The sequence below is a fragment of the Sus scrofa genome, chromosome 3 (assembly GCF_054392235.1).
Source record: "Sus scrofa isolate SSC_HxYL_T2T_F1_AM1 chromosome 3, Sscrofa_HxYL_maternal_Yorkshire_Landrace_v2.0, whole genome shotgun sequence".
In the NCBI taxonomy this organism is placed as follows: Eukaryota; Metazoa; Chordata; class Mammalia; order Artiodactyla; family Suidae; genus Sus; species Sus scrofa.
In genome coordinates, this window is record NC_139385.1 from 67,999,447 (window position 1) to 68,025,306 (window position 25,860).

Genomic DNA, 25,860 nt, shown 5'->3' on the forward strand with positions numbered 1-25,860 from the left:
AGGATGTAGCTTCAATCCCTGGCCTCGCTCAGTGGGTTAAGATCCAGTATGCTACAAGCTGTGGCGTAGGTCATAGATGCAGCTCGGATCTGGCATCGCTGTGGCTGTGGCCTAGCTTAGGCCAGCAGCTGCAGCTCTAAGTTGACCCCTAGCCCAGGAACTTCCATATGCTGCAGGTGTGCAGCTGTTCAAACAAACAAACAAAGACATCATTCTATGTTTCTCTTCTGTGATTCTGAAAGAGGGAAGCTTTAAAAAATTACTTTTAAGGTAGGCTGTGGATGAGGCAGCTGCAGGAGGAATGGTGACTTTCTGATGACACTTGCAACCAGACACTGAGATAAGGAATGATGACACTGAGATGTCATCATAAGTGACGAACCTGTGTGAAGGCTATGTAGAACCACCAGCAGAGGACAGAGTCCAAGAGAAGAATTTCAAAAGCCACATTTTCATATGTCTACAGCTAAAATGACATTTAAAATAACTGAAAATCAGTGAGGACCAGTGAAAAAGGCAAGACATACTACAGGCAACTTTCTTTAAAGATAACGTGCACAGCAAGAGACACACAGACCAATTCAAGAAGTTTGGTATAAAATGGAAAAATCAAGATTAAGGAATGAGAAAAGGATTAATGGAGTTTGGGAACTTAAGGCTAAGAACCTGAAATTCATGTGGTAGTGAAAATGGGAACTCCTACTAGAGTGGGAATACTGGGATTAAAAAAAGACAGATACCCAAATCTGTTTCCCTTGAGAAATTAAAATCTTTGCCACTCTCTTGATCTTGCATCACCAGAGATAATATATTATTTTAATCCTTTTAAATTTATTTAGACTTGTTTTATGGCCTAATATATGGTCTCTTCTAGAGAATAATATGGGTGCATTTGAAAAGAATGTATGTTCTACTGCTGTTACATGGTACAGATATTGATATATATCTTTTAGGTCTATTTGGTTTATTGTGTTATTAAAGTTTTATATTTCCTTATTGATCATTTGCCTGGTTATTCCATTCATTATTGAAGTAGGATATTGAAGTCTTCAGCTATTATTGCTGGACTATTTCTCCTTTCAATTCATCAGTTTTTGCTCCACAGATCTTGAAGATCTGTTAAGTGAATATATGTTTATGACTGTTATGCCCTCTTAATAAACTGACCCTTTTATTATTATTAAATGTTCCTCTGTAAAAGCTTTTTGTTTTATAGTCTATTTCATCTGAAATTAGAACAGCCACTTCTGCACTTTGATTGTTACTATTTGTATGATATATCTTTTTCCATCCTTGACTTACGTCCTGTTTGTGTCTTTCAATCTAAAATGTGAATTTCAAAGACAGCATACTGTTGGATAATTTTTAAAATCTATCCTGCCTATCTCTGCTGTTTAATAGAAGTGTTAATTCATTTTTATTAATACAGTAAGTATGATAGGGTTTACCTCTTTTTCTATTTGTTTTCTTTTTTATTTCCCCAATACATTATTCTTTTTCTACTGTACAGCATGGTGACCCAGAAACACATACATGTACACATTCTATTTTCGCATATTATCATTCTCAATCATAAGTGACCAGACATAGTTCCCAGTACTACACAGCTGGATCTCATTGCTAATCCATTCCAAAGGCAATAGTCTGCACCGATTAACCCCAAGCTCCCAATGCATCCCACTCCATCCCCCTCGGCAACCACAAGTCTATTCTCCAAGTCCAGGATTTTCTTTTCTGTGGAAAGGTTCATTTGTGCCATATATTAGATTCCAGATATAAGTGATATCATATGGTATTTGCCTTTCTGACTTACTTCACTCAGTGTGAGAGTCTCTAGTTCCATCCATGTTGCTACAAAAGGCATTATTTTGTTCTTTTTTGTGGCTGAGTAGTATTCCGTTGTGTATATATACCACCTCTTCCGAATCCAATCATCTAATGGACATTTGGGTTGTTTTTATGTCTTGGCTATTGAATAGATCTTCAGTGAACACGCAGGTGCATGTGTCTTTTTTAAGGAAAGTTTTGTCCGGATATATGCCCAAGAGTGGGATTGCTGGGTCATATGGTAGTTCTATGTATAGTTTTCTAAGGTCCCTCCATACTGTTCTCCATAGTGGTTGTACCAGCTTACATTCCCACCAACAGTGCAGGAGGGTTCCCTTTTCTCCACACCCCCTCCAGCATTTGTTATTTGTCGACTTATTAATGATGGCCATTCTGACTGGTGTGAGGTGGTATCTCATGGTAGGTTTGATTTGCATTTCTCTTATAATCAGTGATGTTGAGCTATTTTTCATGTGCTTGTTGGCCATCTGTATATCTTCTTGGAGAAATGTCTATTCAGGTCTTTTGCCCATTTTTCCATTGGGTTGTTGGCTTTTCTGCTGTTGAGTTATAGAAGTTGTTTGTATATTTTAGAGATTAAGCCCTTGTCAGCTACATCATTTGAAACTATTTTCTCCCATTCTGTGAGTTGTCTTTTTGTTTTCTTTTTGGTTTCCTTTGCTGTGTAGAAGCATGTCAGTTTGATTAGGTCCCATTGGTTTATTTTTACTTTTATTTCTAGAAAAGCTGAAAGCCTTCCCATTAAAATCTGGAACAAGACAAGGATGCCCACTCTCACCATTGTTATTCAATGTAGTACCGGAAGTCCTAGCCACAGCAATCAGACAAAAAAAAAAAAAAAAAAAAAAAAAAGGAAAGAAAAGGCATCCAAATAGGAAGAGAAGAGGTAAAACTGTCACTGTATGCAGGTGACATGATACTATATCTAGAAAACCCTAAGGACTCCACTCAAAAACTACTTGAACTGATCAACAAATTCAGCAAAGTAGCAGGATATAAGATTAACGTTCAGAAATCAGTTGCATTTCTGTATACTAACAATGAAATATTAGAAAAGGAATACAGAAATACAATACCCTTTAAAATTGCACCCCAAAAAATCAAATACCTGGGAATACACCTGAACAAGGAGGTAAAGGATTTAATATGCTGAGAACTATAAAACATTAATCAAGGAAATTAAGGATGATATAAAGATATGAAAAGCTATTCCATGATCCTGGGCTGGAAAAATTAATATTGTAAAAATGGCCATACTACCCAAAGCAATCTACAGATTCAATGCAATCTCTATCAAATTACTCATGACATTTTTCACAGAAGTAGAACAAACAATCCAAAAATTTATATTGAACCACAAAAAAATAAGAATTGCCAAAGCAATTCTGAGAAACAAAAACTAAGCTGGAGGCATAACCCTCTCAGACTTCAGGCAACATTACAAAGCCACAGTCATCAAGACAATGTGGTACTGGTACCAAAACAGACCTACAGACCAATGGAACGGAATAGAGAACCCAGAAATAAACCCTGACACCTATGGTCAATTAATCTTTGACAAAGGAGGCAAGAACATAAAATGGGAAAAAGACAGTCTTTTCAGCAAGTATTTCTGGGAAACCTGGACAGCTGCATGCAAATCAATGAAACTGGAACACACCCTCACACCATGCACAAAAATAAACTCAAAATGGCTGAAAGACTTAAATGTAAGACAAGACACCATCAAACTCCTGGAAGAGAACATAGGCAAAACATTCCCTGACATCAACCATACAAACTCAGGTCAGTCTCCCAAAGAAACAGAAATAAATGCTATTTGTTTTCTATACATCTTGAATCTTTTTTGTTCCTCTATTACTGCCTTCTTTTCTGTTAAAAAGATATTTTCTAGTATACCATTTTAATTCCCTGGGCATTTCTTTTAGTAAATTTCTGAGGTATGTTTTTAGTGGCTGCTCTCCAGATTACACTTAACACTCTAAATTATCACAATCTAGTTTGTATTAATGCCAAATCAACTTCAATAGCACACAAAATGTTTGTACCTGTATGGTATCATTCTCCCCCCTTCTTTGTGCTGTTATTCACATATATTATATCTGTATATATTATATGTCCATCAACACAGACTTATAATGACTTCTATGTGCAGTTATCTTTTAAATCAAATAGGAGAAAAAAGTTACAAACAAAAACTACATTTATACTGTTTTTTATATTTACCCATGTAGTTGTCTTTATCATGTGGATATCATGTTACTCTGTAATATCCTTTTATTTTAACCTTAAAGACTTGCTTTATTATTTTTTATAGGGCAAGTTTGCTAGCAATGAAATCTCTCAGTTTTTATCTTGAACATCTTAATTTCTCTTTCCTTTTAATGGGTAGTTTTGCCAGATAGAGTATTGTTGGTTGACAGACTTTTTCTTTCATCACTTTGAATATTTCATCCCACTACCTCTGGCCTCCATGATGTCTGATGATAAATCAGTTGTTAATTTTATAGAGGATCACTTTCATATGAGTCAGTTATCTCTTGGTGGGATTGATGCTTTCTGTTATGGATAGTTATTTGTTATTAATTCAACTTCTTTAATAGGTACAAGCCAATTAAGACTGTTTCTCCTTGTGGATTTGAAAGATTTATGCCTTTCATCTAGGTTATCAGCTATGTGGGAACAGTTACTCATAATATTCCTTTATTATCCTTTTAATATGGGATTTCTGGTGATGTGTACTCCTTCATTTCTGATACCCCTAATTTGTGTGTTCTCTCTTTTGTTCTTAGCTAGCCTGGCTAGAGGCTTATTGACTTGATTGATCTTTTCAAAGAACCAAAATCAGCTTTTTTATTACTTAATAAATTTATTACATTTATAGTTGTACATTTATAGTTGAATTTATTACATTTATAGTTGTACATTTATAGTTGTACCCTCAGCGCATCACCCCACCTCCCAAACTGTCTCTTTCAGAAACCATAAGTTTTTCAAAGTCTGTGAGTCAGTATCTGTTCTGCAAAGAAGTTCAATCTGTCCTTTTTTCAGATTCCACATGTCAGTGAAAGCATTTGATGTTGGTGTCTCATTGTATGGCTGATTTCACTTAGCATGATAATTTCTAGGTCCATCCATGTTGCTAAAAATGCCGGTATTTCGTTCCTTTTAATGGCTGGTTAATATTCCATTGTGTATATGTACCACATCTTCTGGATCCACTCCTCTATTGATGGACATTTAGGATGTTTCCTGTCTTGGCTATTGCAAATAGTGCTGCAATGAACACTGAAGTACATGTGTCTTTTCGAGTCATGGTTTTCTCTGGATAGATGCTCAGGAGTGGGATTGCTGGATCAAATGGTAGTTTTATTTTTAGTTTTCTGAGGAATCTCCATACTGTTTTCCGCAGTGGTTGCACCAATTTACAATCCCTCCAACAGTGTAATAGGATTCCTTTTGCTCCACATACATCCTCTCCAGCACTTATTGTTTGTAGACTTTTTGATGATGGCCAATCTGGCTGCTGTAAAGTGGTACCTCATAGTGGTTTTGATTTGCATTTCCCTAATAATGAGTGATGCTGAACATCTTTTCATGTGTTTTGCGGCTATCTGTATGTCTTCTTTGGAGAACGGTCTGTTGAGATCTTCTGCCCATTTTTTGATGGGGTTGTTTGTTTTTTTGGTATTGAGCAGTAGGAGGTGTTTATAAATTTTGGAGATGAATCCCTTGTCAGTCCATTCATTTGCAAAGATTTTCTCCCATTCTGTGGGTTGTCTTTTCGTTTGTTTAGGGTTTCCTTTGCTGTGCAGAAACATGTAAGTTTAATTAGGTCCCATTTGTTTATTTTTGTTTTTACTGTCATTACTCTCAGAGGTGGATCTGAGAAGATGTTTCTGTCATTTATGTTGGAGAGTGTTTGGCCTATGTTTTCCTCTAAGAGGTTTATAGTGTCTGGTCTTATATCTAGGTCTTGAATCCATTTGGAGTTGATTTTTGTGTATGGTGTTAGGGAGTGTTCTAATTTCATTCTTTTCCATGTGGCTGTCCAGTTTTCCCAGCACCACTAATTGAACAGGCTGTCTTTTCTCCATTGTATATCCTTGCCTCCTTTGTCATAGACTAGTTTGCTGTAAGTGTGTGGGTTTTATTCTGGGCTTTCTATCCTGTTCCGCTGATCTATATTTCTGTCCTTGCGCCAGTACCATATGGTTCTGATGACTGTTGCTTTGTAGTATAGTCTGAAGTCAGGGAGTCTGATTCCTCCTGCTCCATTTTTCTTGTTCAGGATGTCTTTGGCTATTCTGGGTCTTTTGTGCTTCCAAACAAACTTTAAAATATTTTGTTCAAGTTCTGTGAAAAATGTCCTTGGTAATTTGATAGGAATTGCAATGAATCTGTAGATTGCCTTAGGTAGTATAGTCATTTTGATAATATTGACTCTTCCACTCCAAGAGCATGGTACACCTTTCCATCTATTTGTGTCATCTTTGATTTCTTTCATCAGTGTCTTAGAGTTTTCAGAATACAGGTCTTTTGTCTCTTTAGGTAGGTTTATTCCCAAGTATTTTTTTTTTTTTTTTTGGATGTGATGGTAAATGGGATTGCTTCCCTAATTTCTCTTTATGATCTTTTGTTGTTAGTATATAGAATGCAGTCAAATTCTGTGTATTAATTTTGTGTCCTGCGACTTTGCTAGTTTCATTGATGAGCCCTAACAGTTTTCTGGTAGAGTCTTTAGGATTCTCTAGGTATAGTATCATGTCATCTGCAAATAGGGATAGTTTTACTTCTTCCTTTCCAATTTTGATTCCCTTTATCTCTTTTACTTCTCTGATTGCTGTGGCTAGGACTTCCAAAACGATGTTGAAGAGTAGTGGCGAGAGCAGTCATCCTTGTCTTGTTCCTGATCTCAGCGGGAATTCTTTCAGCTTTTCACCATTGACAATGGTGTTCGCTGTGGGTTTGTCATATGTGGCCTTTATTATGTTGAGATAGGTTCCTGCTGTGCCCACTTTCTGAAGGGATTTTTCAGAAATGGGTGTTGGATTTTGTCAAAGGCTTTTTCTGCATCTTTTGAGAGGATCATATGGTTTTTATTTTTCACTTTGTTAATGTGGTGTATCACACATTGTTTTTTGGATATTGAAGAACCCTTGTGACCCTGGGATAAATCCCACTTGATCACGATGTGCAATCCTTTTAATGTATTGTTGGATGCAGTTTGCTAGTATTTTGTTGAGGATTTTTGCATTGCTGTTCATCAGTGAAATTGGCCTGTAGTTTTCTTTTTTTGTGGTATCTTTGTCTGGTTTTGGTATCAGGGTGATGGTGGCCTCATAGAATGAGTTTGGGAGTATCCCTTCCTCTGCAATTTTTTGAGATAGTTTCAGAAGGAGAAGTGTTAGCTCTTCTCTAAATGTTTGATAGATTTCGCCTGTGAAGCCATCTTGTCCTGGACTTTTATTTATTGGAAGTTTTTAAATCACAGTTTCAATTTCAGTACTTGTGACTGGTCGAGTCACCTTTTCTATTTAATCTTGGTTTAGTCTTGGAAGATTGTACTTTTCTAAGAATCTGTCCATTTCTTTTAGGTTTTCTGTTTTATTGGCATATGGTAGCATATAGTAGTCTCTTATGATCCTTTGTATTTCTGTGACGTCTGTTGTTATTTCTCCTCTTTCATTTCTAATTTTACTGATTTGAGTCCTCTCTCTTTTTTTTCTTGATAAGTCTGGCTAAGGGTTTATCAATTTTGTTGATCTTTTCAAAGAACCAGCTTTTCATTTCATTGATCTTTTCTATGGGTTTCTTTGTTTCTATTTCATTGATTTCTGCTCTGATCTTTATGATTTCTTTCCTTCTACTAACTTTAGGTCTTGTCTATTCTTCTCTCTCGAGCTGCTTTAGATGTAAAGTTAGCTTGTTTATTTGAGCTTTTTCTTGTTTCCTGAGGTGGGCTTGTATTGCTATAAACTTTCCTCTAAGAATGGCTTTTGCTGCATCCCATAGGTTTTGGAGTGTCCTATCTTTGTTGTCATTTGCTTCTAGTTAGTTTTAATTTCCTCTTTGATTTCTTCAGTGATCCAGTGGTTGTTTAGCAGCATGTTGTTGAGTCTCCACGTTTGTGGTTTTTGCAGTTTTTTTCTTGTTGTTAAATTTCCAGTTGTTTGGTGTTATGGTCGAAAAAGACACTTGCTATGATTTTAGTTTCCTTAAAGTTACCCAGGCTTAATTTATAGCCCAGAATGTGATTAATCCTAGATAATGTTCGATGTGCACTTGAGAATAATGTGTATTCTGCTGCTTTTGGATGGAATGTCCTATATATATCTATTAAGTCCATCTTGTCTAAGGCTTCATTTAAGGCCTGTGTTTAAGGCTGTTTGTTTCTATTTGTGGATTTGAAGGATTTGTGCCTTTCATCTAGGTTATCAACTATGTGGGAACAGAGTTACTCATAATATTCCTTTATTATCCTTTTAATATGGGATCTCTGGTGATGTTTTCTCCTTCATTTCTGATACCCCTAATTTGTGTGTTCTCTCTTTTGTTCTTAGCTAGCCTGGCTAGAGGCTTATTGATTTGATTGATCTTTTCAAAGAACCAGAATCAGCTTTGATTTTGTCGATTTTCTTTACTGATTTTTATTTTGTTTTCAACTACATTGATTTTTGCTCCAATTTTTTTTTTTTTTTTTTTTTTTTTGTCTTTTGTCTTTTTGTCTGTTGTTGTTGTTGTTGCTATTTCTTGGGCCGCTCCCACGGCATATGGAGGTTCCCAGGCTAGGGGTTGAATCGGAGCTGTAGCCACTGGCCTACGCCAGAGACACAGCAACGCGGGATCCGAGCCGCGTCTGCAACCTACACCACAGCTCACGGCAACGCCGGATCGTTAACCCACTGTTTGCTCCAATTTTTATAATTTTTTTTCTTCTGTGTACTTTGGATTTAATTTGCTCCTCTTTTTCTAGCTTCCTATGGTGGAAGCTTACTAATTTTAAATCTACCTTCTTTTTTAATTTATGTATTCAATGCTATAAAGTTCCCTCTAAGCACTGCTTTTGCTGCATCCTAAAAGTCTTCATAAGTTGAATTTTTTTATTTTCATTTACCATAGTCACTTTGTAATAACATTATTCTAGCTCTGACATTCCATTATAACTTGTATTACATTCCAATAATATTCCTAAATTAAATGCACCACATCTACAGAATCCTAATGAAATAATTCTTCTCTCACATTTTTGGGGATGTTTTTCAGTAGGAGGCTTAACTCTGATTTATGGAAATGTTGCACACGATCCTTATGCAGATGTTTTTATGTTCGCATTGTCTGGAAAAATACAGAGCTCTCTCACTACCTATGAGAAAATGGATGTTTGAGTTAAACAAAATCCTGGCCCTTTATAGCAGTCTCACTTGCTGGTTATTAATTAGCCTTATCAATATTCATTTGACAATAAAGAGCTTTAAAGATGTAAAAGCAGGCTGGGAAAATGTCCTCCTTCAGATTCCCTCAGCACACTATCCACCTAGGAACTTAGCCTTAACACCTACAGCTTAACTGCTCCCAACTCCTGCCACGTTCAATATTTGAATTCTTCCTCAGGTCTGCCCACTTAGTATGATCTTCACACACTATCATCCTAGGCAAATATTCTGGCATTTCTTGTCTGCACTAACGTCTTAACTCTCTTCTCTCATCCTCACTCGGTCCCTCCCCTCCAATCTTTTTCCACACAGTAGCCAAGGCAATTTTTTTCTAAAGGCAAATCTGATCTTATCATTCCCTTTCTTAAAATCTTCAGTGGCTTCCTGTTGGTCTGAAATGGAGAACTGACATCTCATACCATGGACTTTGGACCCAACCTGATCTGGTCCTTTCCTACCTTTCCAGACTCATCACAGGCCAGTTGCTAACTCGAACTCTAAGATCTGGCTACACTCATCTTTTCCCATTCTTTTAAAGTGCCATGTACTTTCCTGCCTTTGCATATGCTATTCTTTTTCCCAGCACAATTTTTCCCCTTACACTCACACCCTTTTACCACATTAACTTGCCTCCTCAACCCTCAGATATCAGCTCTAATTTTATTTCCTCAGTGAGGCTTTTCTGGACCCCAGAGACCTCAAAAGCTTATACTTTTCCTTAGTAATATGACATTAGTTGGTAATTATAGTTTCATGTCCATCTGATTTTCTACCCTTGCTGAGCAAGAAATGGTGCCCATTCCATGTCTGTTTTACTTGCCATCATACTCACTAACACAGAGCCATATAACATATTCAATAAATGAAAGAATAAATAAATGGAGCAATCTTTTCTTTTTTCCTTTGCTTTTTTATGGTCACACCTGCAGCATACGGAGGTTCTCAGGCTAGGGGTCCAATTGGAGCTACAGCTGCCAGCCTACGCCACAGCCACAGCAACGCAGGATTCGAGCTGCATCTATGACCTACACCACAGGTCACAGCAATGCCAGATCCCCAACCCACTGAGTGAGGCCAGGGATTGAACCCACATCCTCATGGATCCTATTTGGGTTCGTTACCACTGAGCCACAACAGGAACTCTGAAGCAATCTCTTCTTTCTTTTTCTTTTTTTTTTTTTTTTTGTCTTTTCTAGGGCCACACCCATAGCATATGGAGGTTCCCAGGCTAGGGGTCTAATTGGAGCTGTAGCCACCAGCCTACACCAGAGCCACAGCAACACGGGATCTGAGCTGTGTTGGCAACCTACACCACAGCTCATGGCAAAGCCAGATCCTTAACCCACTGAGTGAGGACAGGGATCGAACCCAAAACCTCATGGTTCCTAGTCAGATTCATTAACCACTGAGCCACAACAGGAACTCCATGGAGCAATCTTTTCTTAAGCTATTATTACTTATAACTATGTGCCAGCATAGTTATAAATGTTATATATTTTTTTTCTCATTTAATTCTCACAACAGCATATTGGAAAGATATTGTCATTATCCCAATTTTGCAAATGAAGAAATTGAGGCACAGATAATAAATGTCTTGCCCATTTTTTGAATGAAAAAAAAAGATGTTATTCCACTGTCTTTTCACTTGCAACAAGAAATCTGCTATTATGCTTATCTTTGCTCCTTTGCACCTGTCTTTTTTTCCTTTGGTTGATTTTAATATTTCCTCTTGATTACTGGTTTTCAGCACACTGATTCTTATGTCTGTTGGTACAGTTTCCCTCATTTTCTAGTACTTGGCATACATTGAATTTCTTAGATCTCTAGGTCATAGTTTTCATCAAATTTGGAAATTTTTCAGCCTTTATTTCTGCAAATATTGTTCTGATTCTCTTTCTACCCTCTCCTCAGGAATTCCATCTGCATGTATATTTATCATTTGAATTGAAGTCCATTGATGTTCTTTTGTTTATTATTTAGTTTGTTATTTATTGTTATTTTTCTGTGTGTGTCCCATTTTGGATCATTTCTATTGTATGTCTTCAAGATCATATTTTTTTCCTACACTGTCTAATTTGCCACTGATCCTGTTCAGCGTGTTTTCACCTAAGATGTTTTCTTCCCTAAAATTCTTCACATCTAAAAGTTTAACATGTTTTTTTCAAATACATCTTTGTCTCCACTTAAGTTTTGAACATGTGGAACACAGTTATAAAAACTGTTTGAATGTCTTTTTTTTTTTTCTTTTTAAGGCTACACCTGCAGCATATGGAAGTCCCCAGGCTAAAGGGTTGAACTGGAGCTGAAGCTGAGGCCTATGCCACAGCCAGGACAACACCAGATCTGAACCACATCTGTGATCTACATCACAGCTTGCAGCAACACTAGATCTTTAAGCCACTGAGAGAGTCCAGGCATTGAACCTACATCCTCTCAGATACTATGGACATGGGTTCTTAACCCACTGAGCTACAACAGGAACTGCTGAATGTCCTTTTCTACCAATTCTAACATCTATGTCCTTTCCCAATCAGTTTTGATTGCTTAACAAAGGGAGCATTTTCATCTTCTCTTCATATCTAGTAATCTTTGATTGGATGCCAGTCATTGTGAATTTTACCTTGTTGGGTACTGGGTGTTTTTAGATTCTTATCAAGCTTCTTGAGCATTATTCTGAGATGCAATTACCTATAAAGAACTCTCTTTTCATGTCTTGTTTTGATGATTCCTTAAGAGGGCCCAGAGCTCAGTTTAAGGCTACTCATTTCCCACTACTGAGGCAAGACCTTCCCAAGCAGTCTGCCCAGTGTTCCATGACTTATAAATTTTTCCAGCTGGGCTGGGGAGAATAGGCACAGTTTGCGTCCCTGCGTGAGCTCTAAGCTTTTTATTTCTAATTCTTTCCAGAGGATCTTCTCCAGCCTCAGGTAATTTCCTCATAGAATGAGCTATCAGTATTGAGCAGAAATCTCAAGGGGGCTCTTAGAAGATTTACCATGCTCTCTCTGTGTACCTCTCTCTTCTCTGGTACTTGGTCCTATGAAGCCTATATGTCTTGATCTCCCTGGACTCTTAGCTCTATATACTAAACCTATAAGTTTTCTGTGCTCTACCTGGGATCCTTCTCCCTACACTGTGGTCTGGAAACTCTCAAAGCATTAAGCTAGGACAATCAGAGTTCACCTTGGATTTTCCTGTATCTCAAGGATCAATGGCCTTTGCTGCTTGGTGTCCAGTGTCTTTGAAAACCAATGTTTCATATATTTTTGTCAGTTTTTTCCTCTCAGGGAATTCTCATGTACTGCTCTTGGTAATTAAAAGAGGTCAAAATTACCAATAGCCAGAATGTGTGGCCTCAATATCTTTTTATTCCAGGCATCAGGCTGATGAGTCATCCCAGCCAGATACTGCTCTCCTTGTCCTATGGTTACAGGTACCAGCTGGTCCCTGAACCAGTGCACCCAGCCCAGGGGGCAGGTGGGGGCTGCTGTCCAGGAAGGGGTACTTTGCCTAATTCACATGAAGTTTCCATGTGCAATGAGAGCCCACCTGAGCCCCTCCATCCCTGACCCTCCACCTCTCCAGAGAGCTACCCTTGCTCCTCTGGCCTGCAGGCCTTGGCAGCCAAACCTGGAGAATGACTGCTTCACACAAATCAGAGACAGGGTCTCCAGCTGACACTTCCTTTGCCTCAGTAACACTGGGCTTTGGGTGGCAACAGGAGTAAGTCAGACACTGCATGTGGCTTCCGGGGCCAAAGAAAGGTGACAAAAACTTCTATGGGTATCCAACAGTGGAAAGGTCCTGAGCAAATTTTCTTTTTTAAATTGAGATGCTACATTTAAAGCATCTCTTGAAAAATTTATGCTTGGAATTATTTTGGGTTTTAGTTCTGTGTGTGTGTGTGTGTGTGTGTGTGTATTAAATTGAAACAAAAGGATGACGATATAGTCTTCTAAAGATTACAGAGGCCAACAGTGCTTCTGCTTCCTTTAGGAACAACATCTAAAAATCTGCTGTTAACTCTCAAGACTAACTACTCCAATCTTAAATATTCCCTCTATTAGTCTGCTCAAGCTGCTATTAAAAATATTATAGATTGGGTGGCTTAAACAACACAACCTTATTTTCTCACAGTTCTGGAGGCTAGAAGTCCAAGATTAAGGTGCCTATAGGTTTGGTTTCTGATGAAGCCCCTCTTCCTGGCTTGCAGATGGCAATCTTCTGGTTTTGTCCTCATGGAGCTTTTCCTTTGTATGATGTGTGGAAAGAGAGAGAGCTCTCTGGGGTTAGGGCTTTGGCATATGGATTCAGGGCTGGGGGTGTGGACAGTTCATAGAACAGTCCATAGAACACCCCTAAAACAAACACCTTAGCAGCAGGATCACCATTCTCTTTGCCTCTACACATGTTCCCTTCCCCACTTCTCCTCTTCAGCCTGGCATCCTTGCTCTCCTCCCACACTGATGCCTCTGGGTACCAGGAGGCAACACAGCATGGCAGAGCTCAAACTTTGCTGCCCATTATGACTGCCTGGGGAGCTCTCAACTCTTCCAATGTCCAGATCACACCCTTTATGGATTAAATCAGAATATCTGGGTTGGGAGCCAGACATTAGTATTTTTATTGAAGAACTTGGTTTTGAATCCTGGCTTCATTACTAAAAAAAAAAATCAGTAAAATAATGCATGCCTTGCACCAAGCAGGTATTTAATAAATGTTATTTAATCCTAAATGGAGATAAAAGTAGAATTTACCTCATAAGGTAGTGGCAACAATTAAATGAGTTAATATTTGTGAAGAGCCTAGAACAGTGCCTGGTGAATAAGGTTAAGCGCTGTGTTAGCTACCATTATTACCAGTGATGCCCTAAATGAAACCAGTGCCCCACAGAGGAAAATTCTTCACTAACTCAAGAACACAGGAAGAATCAGTGTACTCACTGCCTTAAATGTGAAAGAGAAAAGATCAGGCTAACATTTATTAAATACCTGCTCAGTCAAAGCATGCGTTATTTTACTGAATTTTTACAACAATTTCTCAAGACCAATATTATAATTATTTAACAGAAGAATAAACTAAGGCTCAAAGAGATAGATTTAGGTTAATCTAGTGATGGAGTCGGGATTTACAACCAGGTCCTTTTGAGGCGGGGACGGTCTTCTTAGAGCCACACCTGAGGCATATGGAAGTTTCCAGGCTAGGGGTCGAATTCAAGCTGTAGCTTCTGGCCTACGGCACACAGCCACAGCAATGCAGGATCCAAGCTGCATTTTTGACCTACAGTACAGCTCATGGCAATGCTGAATCCTTAACACACTGAGTGAGGTCAGGGATCAAACCCACATCCCCATGGAGACTAGTTGGGTTCGTTACAGCTGAGCCACAACACAAACAGCACAACCAGGTCTTTTTTATCCCAAACTCAGGCTTCTCTGAATCCTCTTTTCAACTAGATCTTGAGCTACAGTCTTCCATGTTTGTCTTTGTATTTCCCAATTTAGCAAAAATTTTCTAAGACAGTTTATCCAGAATTCTCCACCCTCCATACTTCACCCTCCCACCGCCCCCCAGGTAATGTCTGATCACCCTGGTCTGCCCGCAGCAAGAATCCTGTCAGGTAGGGTTCTCCAGATATTTCCTCTCAGTAATTTTCCATCCACCAGACTTCCACTGCCCCAAGGCTGTCAATCCCCAATTGTACATATCTATTCATAACTGAGCCCAGTTCCATACTGAGGTCTCCTTTCCCCTGTGGCAATAGTCCCTGAATAGAACCTGTTTTACCACTTGATTGTCCAGCTCTGGTTTTGCTTTGGCAACCTAAACACACACACACACACACACCACAGCAGAGCTCTGGAGGATCCCCTGGAGCCCCACACAGCTACGCTAAGGAGCTCTGTATGGTAAGGTACATGGAAACAGTCCCCATCCCCAACCAGTGGCAGCAATGACTCTTACACTGGTGACCATAAACAGCACTTACCATGGTCTGTTGTGGCCACATCGGTCTTGGGAGGCTCGATCACCAGCCTCTGAATCTGGGCCAATGTGCTGCTGGCTTCCTCCATCTCCCTCCAAATGAGAAACACATCCTCTCTGACCTCGGCTCCTGGGAGGGAAATACGCATGAGTGAGCAGCCATGAGAAGCCCCAGAACCCGCTAGTTGTCCCATCAAGCCTGGCACACACCAGCCAAATTTCTAGAATATTTCCTAACATCAAATTCTATTTTCCTCACTAACGTCTTTCTGAGATTCAGAAGTGAAATCCTTAAAAAAATGCTATCATCTCAAGAAGTCATAAAATGCTGATTTTTTTTGAGTTTTTTTGTTTGTTTGTTTTATTTTATTTTTTTTCTTTTTGGCTGCCCTGCGGCATATGGAGTTCCTAGGCTAGGGATCAGATCCAAGCCATAGTTGCGCCCTAAGCCACAGCTGCAGCAACACTGAATCCTTAACCCACTGTGCTGGGCTAGGGGTTGAGCCTGCACCACAGTGCTCCCAAGACTCCGCGGATCCCATTGCGCCATAGAGGGAACTCCAAATGCAGACTTCAGGATGCAATAAATCCTCATAAAGTTAATATGTGTAGCACCCAGGATATTTTAAGACAAATTATTGATAACACTCAAATAAAATAAAGAATAAAAATATTCAAAAGCACCTAATAAAAGCCAGGGTGAGCACTGTGGGGCAGGAAGTGCGGTGGTGTGTGAAAGTAACAAGCCCTCATCTGTCTTGATCTGCCTGCTATTTCCTACTTTGAAATCACTCCACTGCTCTATATGTTTCCCTAACATAACAATAGTTCTTTGGTCTCCTGGACCTCTGCTGCCTCAGTTAAGGGTTAGGCTTGGCTGTATAACATTTTTAATGATATGGTTTAAATAATATAGATATTTATGTCATTCTAGCAATCAGTCAAAGTTCATCCTGTGGCTTCAAGGTCCAAGGCTGGGACAGAGGCTCTGCCTTCACCAACATCCTGGCTCTAAGAGATTAGCAGTTTCCAGAGGTTAAGGTGGGTGTAGGAACAGGAGGGAAATGGGTGTGACTGTAAAAGTGTGACATGAGGGGACCTGGGGTGGTATCTTAACAACATCAATATCAATATCCTTGTTGTGATATCATTTTTCAAGATGCTACTAATGGGGGAACCTTGGTTAAGAGCATGTAAGCATTTCCACTATTTCTTACAACTGTATGTGAACCTACAATTCTCTTCTCATGTCTCTCCACCAGAGCATACTGTGCACATGAGGCCAGCTGCAACTCCAATAGGCAACCATGCTTAAAACATCATTCATTCATTTTCAGTGGCATCTGTGAGCCCAGCCACCAGCCTGGAACCACTCAAGGCATTTTGAGGGGTATGGTGGAGTCCCTGCTCTAGGAAGCGTCTACAAGGTTGTTGAGACAAGAATTCAGCAGATGTATTCTCTAGTTTTAAAGACTCTATTCCAGTAAGAGTTTATTTAAAAACAAACACACAAAAACAAATGTATTTTACAGACTGTACAGAGTTGGTTCAGGGAACACTGATGTTACTACTTAAGTAAGCGGAGTCCAAATTCTCCAATGATAAGCACCTTTTGGAGGTACCTGCTATGTGCCTGGCATTGTGCTTAGGGCTATCTAAACATTTTCTCATTTCCCTTCACCACAATTCCGCAGATAAATTCTATTCCTCTCCCCATTTCACGGCTGTATAAACTGAGGCAGAGCTAGTTGTCCAAAGTCATAACATCAAAGAGTGGCAGTGCAGGGGGTGAAACTCAAGTTGGTGTGACTGTACCAACTCAGCCACCCTGACTAGTTGTCCTGGAAAAAGGATGGCTGGTTTACATTCCCCTGCAGCCCCTCCTGCAGCTGGTGATGGCATCCCACGTACCATGTGTGTCCACAAACAGGCCACGAATGCCTGAGATCCAACAACCCCAGAGGATGAGGGACCACTATCAGGTCTAGGGGCCACTCCAGGAGATTCGTCCACCTGGGGCAAAAGGACCGACCTTAAGCCACCAAGATAGACCAGGGCAGACCAAAGTCAATGTTTCTGATTTTTAAAATGTAGTCCAGGAGTCCCCACTGTGGCACAACAGGATTGGTGGCATCTCCACAGCGCAAGGATGCAGGTTTGATCCCCAGCCCAGCACAGTGGGTTAAGGATCCAGCATTGCCATAGCTGCGGTGTACAGAGCAACTACGGCTCAGATCTGATCCCTGGCCTGGGAACTACATATGCCACAGGACAGCCAAAAAAACAAAATAAATTGCAGCCTAGAAGGGTGGGGTAGAATTAAGGGACATCAGAGCCCTGGACCTCCTGAAGTGGCCAGATCAGGTGAGAGAGTATTAATAGCTATATTCATTAAGAAGCAAGTGACGAGCCCTGACAGAGATGGACGGCCACCAGGTTTCTGCAGCCATCAGCAGCCCAAGGAGAGAAATGTGATGAGCACCCAGCTCCGCCGAGGAACTCCAAAAATATCACAGGCTGCTGCCAATTGCAAACCTGGAGCTCACAGGACTTTCTGACCCTATGAAAAAGCAGAACTAACTTCCGGATGCTTGCTTCAGCCTGGACGTGTTAAGTAGCAGAATTCTCTCTTCAAAGGTTTCAGAGGAGTCAAGGCTTTCCATGTGCCCAGACCTGTCAATAATATCTTAAGAAAGAGTGAGCCACAGGTCAGCATGCAAGGAAAAACCTCCAAGGAAATACAGTTGACTGGCTGATTCAGGGACAGGAGAGTGTGTTTAAGGGGACAGCCATGACCCAAGATGTGCTCCTCTGAGCATGTAGTAATTAGACTCTCACTACACTGGGTTAGTCGTTATAATGGATCAGAAAACAAAACTCACAACTACCCATTTAACTAGGTTTGCTTTAAAAACAAATGAAACAAAACCAGCCAGTGGACCATAACAATCACGGGCAATAAAAAGCCTAACTTAGAAGGTGGAATTTTATTTCAAGTTATTCTACAGGCAGCGGGGAAGGGCTGCCATTTTTATCTGGGTTGTGTCTAAGGGACTTAGCTGGGAAATCAGACAGGGAGACAGCCCCACTGGAAATAGAAGAGCCTGGAGACAGGGCACAGGAAACTTAGTGTTCTGAGAGCTCTGTGGGTTTGCAATTCTCCAGGCCAAACCAGAGAGGAGACAAAACCCCACTGGATCCTGTCCATCAAGGGAGGGGCCAGCCAAGGCCTGCTGTACACAGAAAGAGGATATGGTTCCTCATGGGCACATCCAGGTGACCCAGAAGATCCTCCCCCTTCCTCACCAAACCCCAACATCCCCCACATGCCTAGTGGAACAACCTGAAGGTTCGGAGTATGCTGACACCACTGCAAGTGCTGTCACATCAAGCTGCTGTTTTGCCTTAGCCCCCGGTACTGACTTCTCAGACTGCTGACTTAACAGATGAACGAGACCCAGGTCAGATACGTGTGGGTGTGTCAGGGGAAGAGCCCACGGAGTACCTGCCACAAACACCACCGCCTGTTAAGGCTTCCTGTCAAACCTTCCTGTCTCACCTGCAGGATACAGTCCAGTCCAACTCATTAATCTGTTCACTCAGCAAATACTTGTTGCGCACTTACCACAGATAGGGAGTGGGCACTGCCAGGACTGAGGATGCAGCAGTGAGCAGGGTTCTGCTCCCTGAACTGGCATTCAAGTCCAGGGTTCAGGACCCCCATTTCACCCCCTCTAATACTGTCAGCCTGAACCCTGCCAGGACACTATCCTCCCAGCCCTCCAGGGCCCCTGCACTCCCACTGCCCTCCCACTCAGGGCACTCAGAGCCCTCCACTGCACTCAGCCGCACCCTTCATTCAAGGCACCAGCCTGGCTCCACCAGCAAGCTTTGCCCAGTCACTCCAGAGAACAATGATCTGCCCCTCACTTCTTCTCAATTCTGGTGAAATGAGCCAGCCACAATCACTGTTCTCAGTGGAGGCTTTTGCTGCCTGGACATACTCTCAGGCCATTAGACAGGCGGGCACCATATGCAATTCCTGGCTGCCTCCTGGCACATCAACCTCCAACTCTAATGAGCATAAAGAAGCATCAGCTGGAGATGGTGAATTAGTCTATCCAGACCTGGAATCCAGGCTAATTCAAGTCCAACTTGACAAACATGAGGCTTTATTTTTAGTAAGCAGCTGCTTACAGCACAGCTCACCATTCAGCACTGGTCCAGGGCCATCCCAGGGCTGAGAGCTATTATGATCTTCAGCTTTCCTATGGTATTAGCCCACAGTGTTAGATTACAGTTTACGTTTGAACGGACACAGTGTCTCTTCTTTGTATCCTCCATGGTAGTCAGCACAGGATCCAGGGCTTTCAGGAAGAATTCCTATCCTTTCTTCTTTTTGTTTTTCCTTATGACAAAGAAATAATGACCTCAAAGAATTGCTCTGTCTCATAATTGACGAGCCCCAATAACGCAAGAAACTCTTCTGACTGGTATATAACAGACTTGTATCATTTGAGCATGTGGCTGTGCCCTAGGGATTCCAGATCTCAAGAGTGACTTGCCCTAAAGCAGCAGTGATATCCTTTTTAGATCCTTGGGCCTCAGCTAAGCAAGGCTCCCCGCCATGATTCTGAAATATTAGCAATACCAATGAAATTAAAACCACCCTCAGCAACCCTGAATCCCAGACCATCACCTGGGTCCTCCTGTGGGCTGGTTTGTTAGTGGTCATTTCCCCCTTGCCTAGGACCCCTGGGGAGTAACTGGCCCCACTGGGTAGAGACTGCTCACTGCCTGAGCCCTAAACTCCTACCTGACCATGAGGGTCCGAAAGAGCTGAATATGACTATCAAAGGCAGTATTTTCAGGAAAACACTGCATATATATTTTCATAAAGCAATATGACATTTTAAAATAATAATCCACTATGAGGTGATTAAAATTCCCAGAGACCTAAACTTATAGTATGGATCTGGTAAAAGGGGGCATATTGCATCCATAAAGGGATTGAAAGTGGTGAAATCAGAAGTTTTTGTTGTAATGGGAAAATTCCCAGTTCCTTGTGTTAAATTACATACTAAGATGTTTTGCTCAGTCTCACCCAAAGGAAATTAACTACTAATTAATTTAAGCAAATAGAGTCATTTTGCTATCCTGATATGCTTTCTTGGGACAATGAATACATGTGTTTCACAAGCATCATGATGTCTTAAAAGCAATTTCAAATGTCAAGGATGGGCAACTCTTAGATGGTTATGGTACCATCTCCTGGGGCCTCCTTCTTCTAAGCAGAAGGCAGCAAAATGCAAATGTAATGCAGTCTAATTGTCCAATATTCATATAGAAAACCTGAATACAAACCATAACTCTTCTCCCCATGCTAGAGAGCAAGTCTTCCACCAAACTCCATGAGAACATGACCCCAGGCTCTGGGTGCTACTGACTAACAGGCGATAAATACACAAGCACAAAGAAGAGAAGCAATATCTAAAGAAAAGATGTCCCAAATGCCCATGAATAAAGTTACACTGAATAAATCTATTTAGAACAGGTAACACCATTTAAAAGACATCAACTCATAGGATATTTTAATGAAATGGTAAATTTGAGGGAAATTTGTGAGTTTCCTTGAGAGCAAATTTACTAAATTTTTTGTTTTTTAGCTTTCCCAATCACAAAAAAAGGCCTGAACTTTTGGTTCTAAGGGAACTACAGGACCCCCAAAAGAATGCAAGATGGCCCCAGGGCTGCTCTCTGAGTTCCATCAACCAGCTCTGAACTGGGCTGAGCCTGCCACTGCTGGGTGCCAAGAAAGGGCTCTAGGGAGCAGTGCGGGGGTCCTGGTGAAAGGCCATGCTGCAGCCCAGAGTTAAGAACAAACAAGGAACCCAGGACTCAAACCCACTATGGGGAAAGAAATACAAGGGCTCCCTGCCCTTAAAGAAACTGACCCTCTGGGTGGGAAAACTGGACCTTTACACACATCAGGTAAAGGTGTGAACTAAGGGAAGAAGAGGGTTGAGTATACATGGGCAATTCTTTTTTTCCCATGTTTTAAAATTTACTTTATTGAAATATAGTTGATTTACAATGTTGCTTTAATTTCTGCTATAGAGCAAAGTGATTCAGATATATATATACACATACACATACATATGTATATCCTTTTTCATATGCTTTTCCATATGGTTTATTATAGGTCATTGAATAAATACAGTTCCCTGAGCTATACAGTAGGACCTTGCTGTTTGTCCATTTTATATATAATACTTTGCATACACTATTCCCAAACTCCCAGTCCATCCCTCCCCTTTGGCAACCACAAATCTGTTCTCTTTATCTGTTCTTCAGATAAGTTCATTTGTGTCATATTTTAGATTCCACATGTAAGTAAAATCATATGGTATTTATCTTTCTCTGTCCGACTTCACTCAGTATGAGAATTATCTACCTGCATCCATGTTGCTGCAAATGACATTATTTCATTCTTTATTTTATTTTATTTTATTTTATTTTTTTCCCACTGTAGAGCATGGGGATCAAGTTACTCTTACATGCATACATTTTTTTCCCACCTTTTGTTCTGTTGCAATATGAGTATCTAGACATAGTTCTCAATGCTATTCAGCAGGATCTCCTTGTAAATCTATTCCAAGTTGTATCTGATAACCCCAAGCTCCCGATCCCTCCCACTCCCTCTCTCTCCCATCAGGCAGCCACAAGTCTATTCTCCAAGTCCATGATTTTCTTTTCTGTGGAGATGTTCATTTGTGCTGGATATTAGATTCCAGTTATAAGTGATATCATATAGTATTTGTCTTTCTGACTCATTTCACTCAGTATGAGAGTCTCTAGTTCCATCCATGTTGCTGCAAATGGCATTATGTCATTCTTTTTTTATGGCTGAGTAGTATTCCATTGTGTATATATACCACATCTTCCGAATCCAATCATCTGTCGATGGACATTTGGGTTGTTTCCATGTCCTGGCTATTGTGAATAGTGCTGCAATGAACATGCGGGTGCATGTGTCTCTTTTAAGTAGAGTTTTGCCCGGATATATGCCCAAGAGTGGGATTGCGGGGTCATATGGAAGTTCTATGTATAGATTTCTAAGGTATCTCCAAACTGTTCTCCATAGTGGCTATACCAGTTTACATTCCCACCAACTGTGCAGGAGGGTTCCCTTTTCTCCACAGCCCCTCCAGCACTTGTTATTTGTGAATTTATTAATGATGGCCATTCTGACTGGTGTGAGGTGGTATCTCATGGTAGTTTTGATTTGCATTTCTCTTATAATCAGCGATGTTGAGCATTTTCTCATGTGTTTGCTGGCCATCTGTGTATCTTCCTTGGAGAACAGTCTATTCAGGTCTTTTGCCCATTTTTCCATTGGTTGATTGGCTTTTTTGCTTTTGGGTTGTATAAATTGTTTATATATTCTGGAGATTAAGCCCTTGTCCATTGGATCATTTGAAACTATTTCCTCCCATTCTGAAAGTTGTCTTTTTGTTTTCTTTTGGGTTTCCTTTGCTGTGCAAAAGATTTTCAGTTTGATGAGGTCCCATGGGTTTATATTTGCTCTAATTTCTATTGCTTTGGGAGACTGACCTGAGAAAATATTCATGATGTTGATGTCAGAGAGTATTTTGCCTATGTTTTCTTCTAGGAGTTTGATGGTGTCCTGTCTTATATTTAAGTCTTTCAGCCATTTGGAGTTTGTTTTTGTGCATGGTGTGAGGGTGTGTTCTAGTTTCATTGCTTTGCATGCAGCTGTCCAGGTTTCCCAGCAATGCTTGCTGAACAGACTTTTTCCCATTTTATGTTCTTGCCTCCCTTATCAAAGATTAATTGACTATAGGTGTCAGGGTTTATTTCTGGGTTCTCTATTCTGTTCCATTGGTCTGTCTGTCTGTTTTGATACCAGTACCACACTGTTTTGATGACTGTGGCTTTGTAATATTTCTTTAAGTCTGGAAAAGTTATGCCCCCTGCTTATTTTCTGTTTCTCAGGATTGCTTTGGTGATTCTGGGTCTTTTGTTGTCCTATATAAATTTTTGGATTGTTTGTTCTAGTTCTGTGAAAAATGTCATGGGTAGTTTGATAGGGATTGCATTGAATCTGTAGATTGCTTTGGGTAGTATGGCCATTTTCACAATATTGATTTTTCCAACCCAGGAACATGGAATATCTTTCCATTTCTTTACATCTTTAATTATTTCATTCTTTTTTAAGGCTGAGTAGCATTCCATTGTGTGTGTGTATGTGTCTACCCCACCTTCTTTATCCATTTATCTGTCAATAGACATTTAGTTTGTTTCCATGTCTTGGCTATTATAAATACTGCTGCTATGAACATAAGAGTGCATGTACCCTTTTAAACTATAGTTTTGTCTGTATATATGCTCAGGAGTGGGACTGCTGGATAATATGGTAGTTCTGTTTTTTAGTTTTTTTAGGAACTATCCTCCATAGTGGCTGCACCAATTTACATTCCCACTGACAGTGAAAAAGGGTTCCCTTTTCTCCACACTCTCTCCAGCATTTGTATTTGTAGATTTTTTAAATGATGGCCATTCTGATAAGTGTGAGGTGGTAACTCATTGTAGTTTTGATTTGCATTTCTCTCATAATTGGCAAAGATGAGCATATTTTCATTTGCTTTTTAGCTACCTGTACATCTTTTTTTGAGAAATGTCTTAGTAAGGTCTTCTAGATGAGCAATTCTTAAATCCTAAACTGAGATGCTGGAGTTATAATGGGAAGGAGCAATTTTAAATCATCAAACAGAAGCATAATTGATTTCCTAAGAGTCTGAAGTTCCCTGAATAGGAAATTTGTGTTGTGTTCCTTTTTAATCTCCACCTCACCCCTAGTGAGACTCTAAGGAACACAGAAGGCATTTAATAAATGTTTAACTAACCAGAGGGTTGTCTCATAGAAGTAATAAGAAATCTGAAGCAAGTCATTATTAGAAGGAACAGGACTTGGGAGATAATAAAGTCTCAGCCTTGTAAACTGTAATGTGGCAATAATTTTGGATGTGCAGCTGCTCTGGCTCCATCCATTGCATCAAACTGAGTTCTAGGGAGCAGAAAGGAGACCTCAGAGAAAACTGCTCTCAGTAAACTATAAACAGGCACCAGTCAGTGCTTCTAAATGAAATTAGAGATTAGAAATAGAGGAGTAGTGCCCAGCCTGAGTGATGGGCCAGAAAACTTTAAATATCCAATTAAAGATTACAAATAGTCTTCTAAGAATGAGGACTTGGTTGTTTTCTCTTTATAAGTCTGACAGCCTGGACATACCCGAAATAAATAAATTTTGGTTTTGTAATACTTAGTTTTGTTCATGCATTTTTATCCAACACACCAGAAAGTACAGTTTCCAAAGAGAGTATAAGCCAAATTTTTATAGCTACACCATTTTTGGACTTAAGAATAATACTGTGGATCAGAACAGCTTTTCTAACTTCATTTTTGCCAGGAATACTGGAAACAAACAAAAATATTCTCAGAAAAGCATTGCCTTTTCCTATTACCTGAAACTCATTCCTTTTCTTCCTCATTTTTTAAATTTAGGTGTAGTTAGTTTACAACATTGTGTTAGTTTCAGATATACAGCAAAGTGATTCAGTTTTCTTAGATATATGTATATATAAGAATATAAAAATATACTTTTCAGATTCTTTGTAATAGGCCATGACAAGATATTGAATACAGTTCCCTGTGCTATACAGTAGGTACTTGTTGTTTATCTAGTTTATATATAGTAGTGTGTATCTGTTAATCCTAAACACCTAAATTATCCCTCCAGTGCCTCCCCTTTGGTAACCATAAGTTTGTTTTCAACATCTGAGTATATTTCTGTTTTATAAATAAGTTCATTTGCATCATTTTTGGATTCTACACATAAGTGATATCATACGATATTTGTCTTTCTCTGTCTGACTTAACTTCACTCAGTATGATAATCTCTAGGTCCATCCATGTTGCTGCAAATGGCATTATTTCATTCTTTTTTACAGCTGAGTAATATTCCTGTGTGTGTGTGTGTGTGTGTGTGTGTGTGTGTGTGTGTGTGTACCACACCTTCTTTATCCATTCTTCTGTCACCGGACAGTTAGGTTGTTTCCATGTCTTGGCTATTGTAAATGGTGCTGCTATGAACACTGGGGTGTACGTATCTTTTGAATTAGAATTTTCATCTTTTCCAAAACTTTTATTTATTCATTGCAGAGTCTTTCTCTCGTCCCATGAGCAAAACACGGTGGTAAGCACACTGACTCCCAATTGAAGCTTCTGTTCAATGAGCAGGGGTTGCCCAGCTTGCTGTACTGAGCTGGCCAAGGGGAGTCCAAGCTTAGAAGGAAGGGGCAATCATGGGTTGATTAGTGATGGCTGATGGGGACAGCGGGCTGGGGCTAGAAGTGAAATGTGCTGAGCTGCCCAATCCTGATCTGGAGTCATGAGAGCGTCTTGAGCTGTGGGTTTGGTTGTATATGTGAAATCACACTAAAGTTAAGACTGACTGTCTGTGTCTAACACTGCTGCCTCCTCCTCTTTCTCCTCCCCTCCCCTTGTTCCT

At 40.0% G+C, this 25,860-nt stretch overlaps 1 protein-coding gene across 16 annotated transcripts in view; it reads right to left on the reverse strand.

The window, feature by feature from the left end:
* Positions 1-25,860, reverse strand: part of VWA3B (von Willebrand factor A domain containing 3B) — a 226,077-nt gene that overhangs the window by 146,378 nt on the left and 53,839 nt on the right. For all 16 annotated transcript variants that reach the window (XR_014841447.1, XR_014841444.1, XR_014841445.1 and 13 more), the window contains one exon: positions 15,274-15,399. Coding sequence is in view for 11 of the 16 variants with exons in the window: in XM_085018668.1 (XP_084874794.1) it covers positions 15,274-15,399 (126 nt within the window). In the remaining 5 variants the exon portion in view is untranslated. The remainder of the gene's footprint in view (positions 1-15,273; positions 15,400-25,860) is intronic.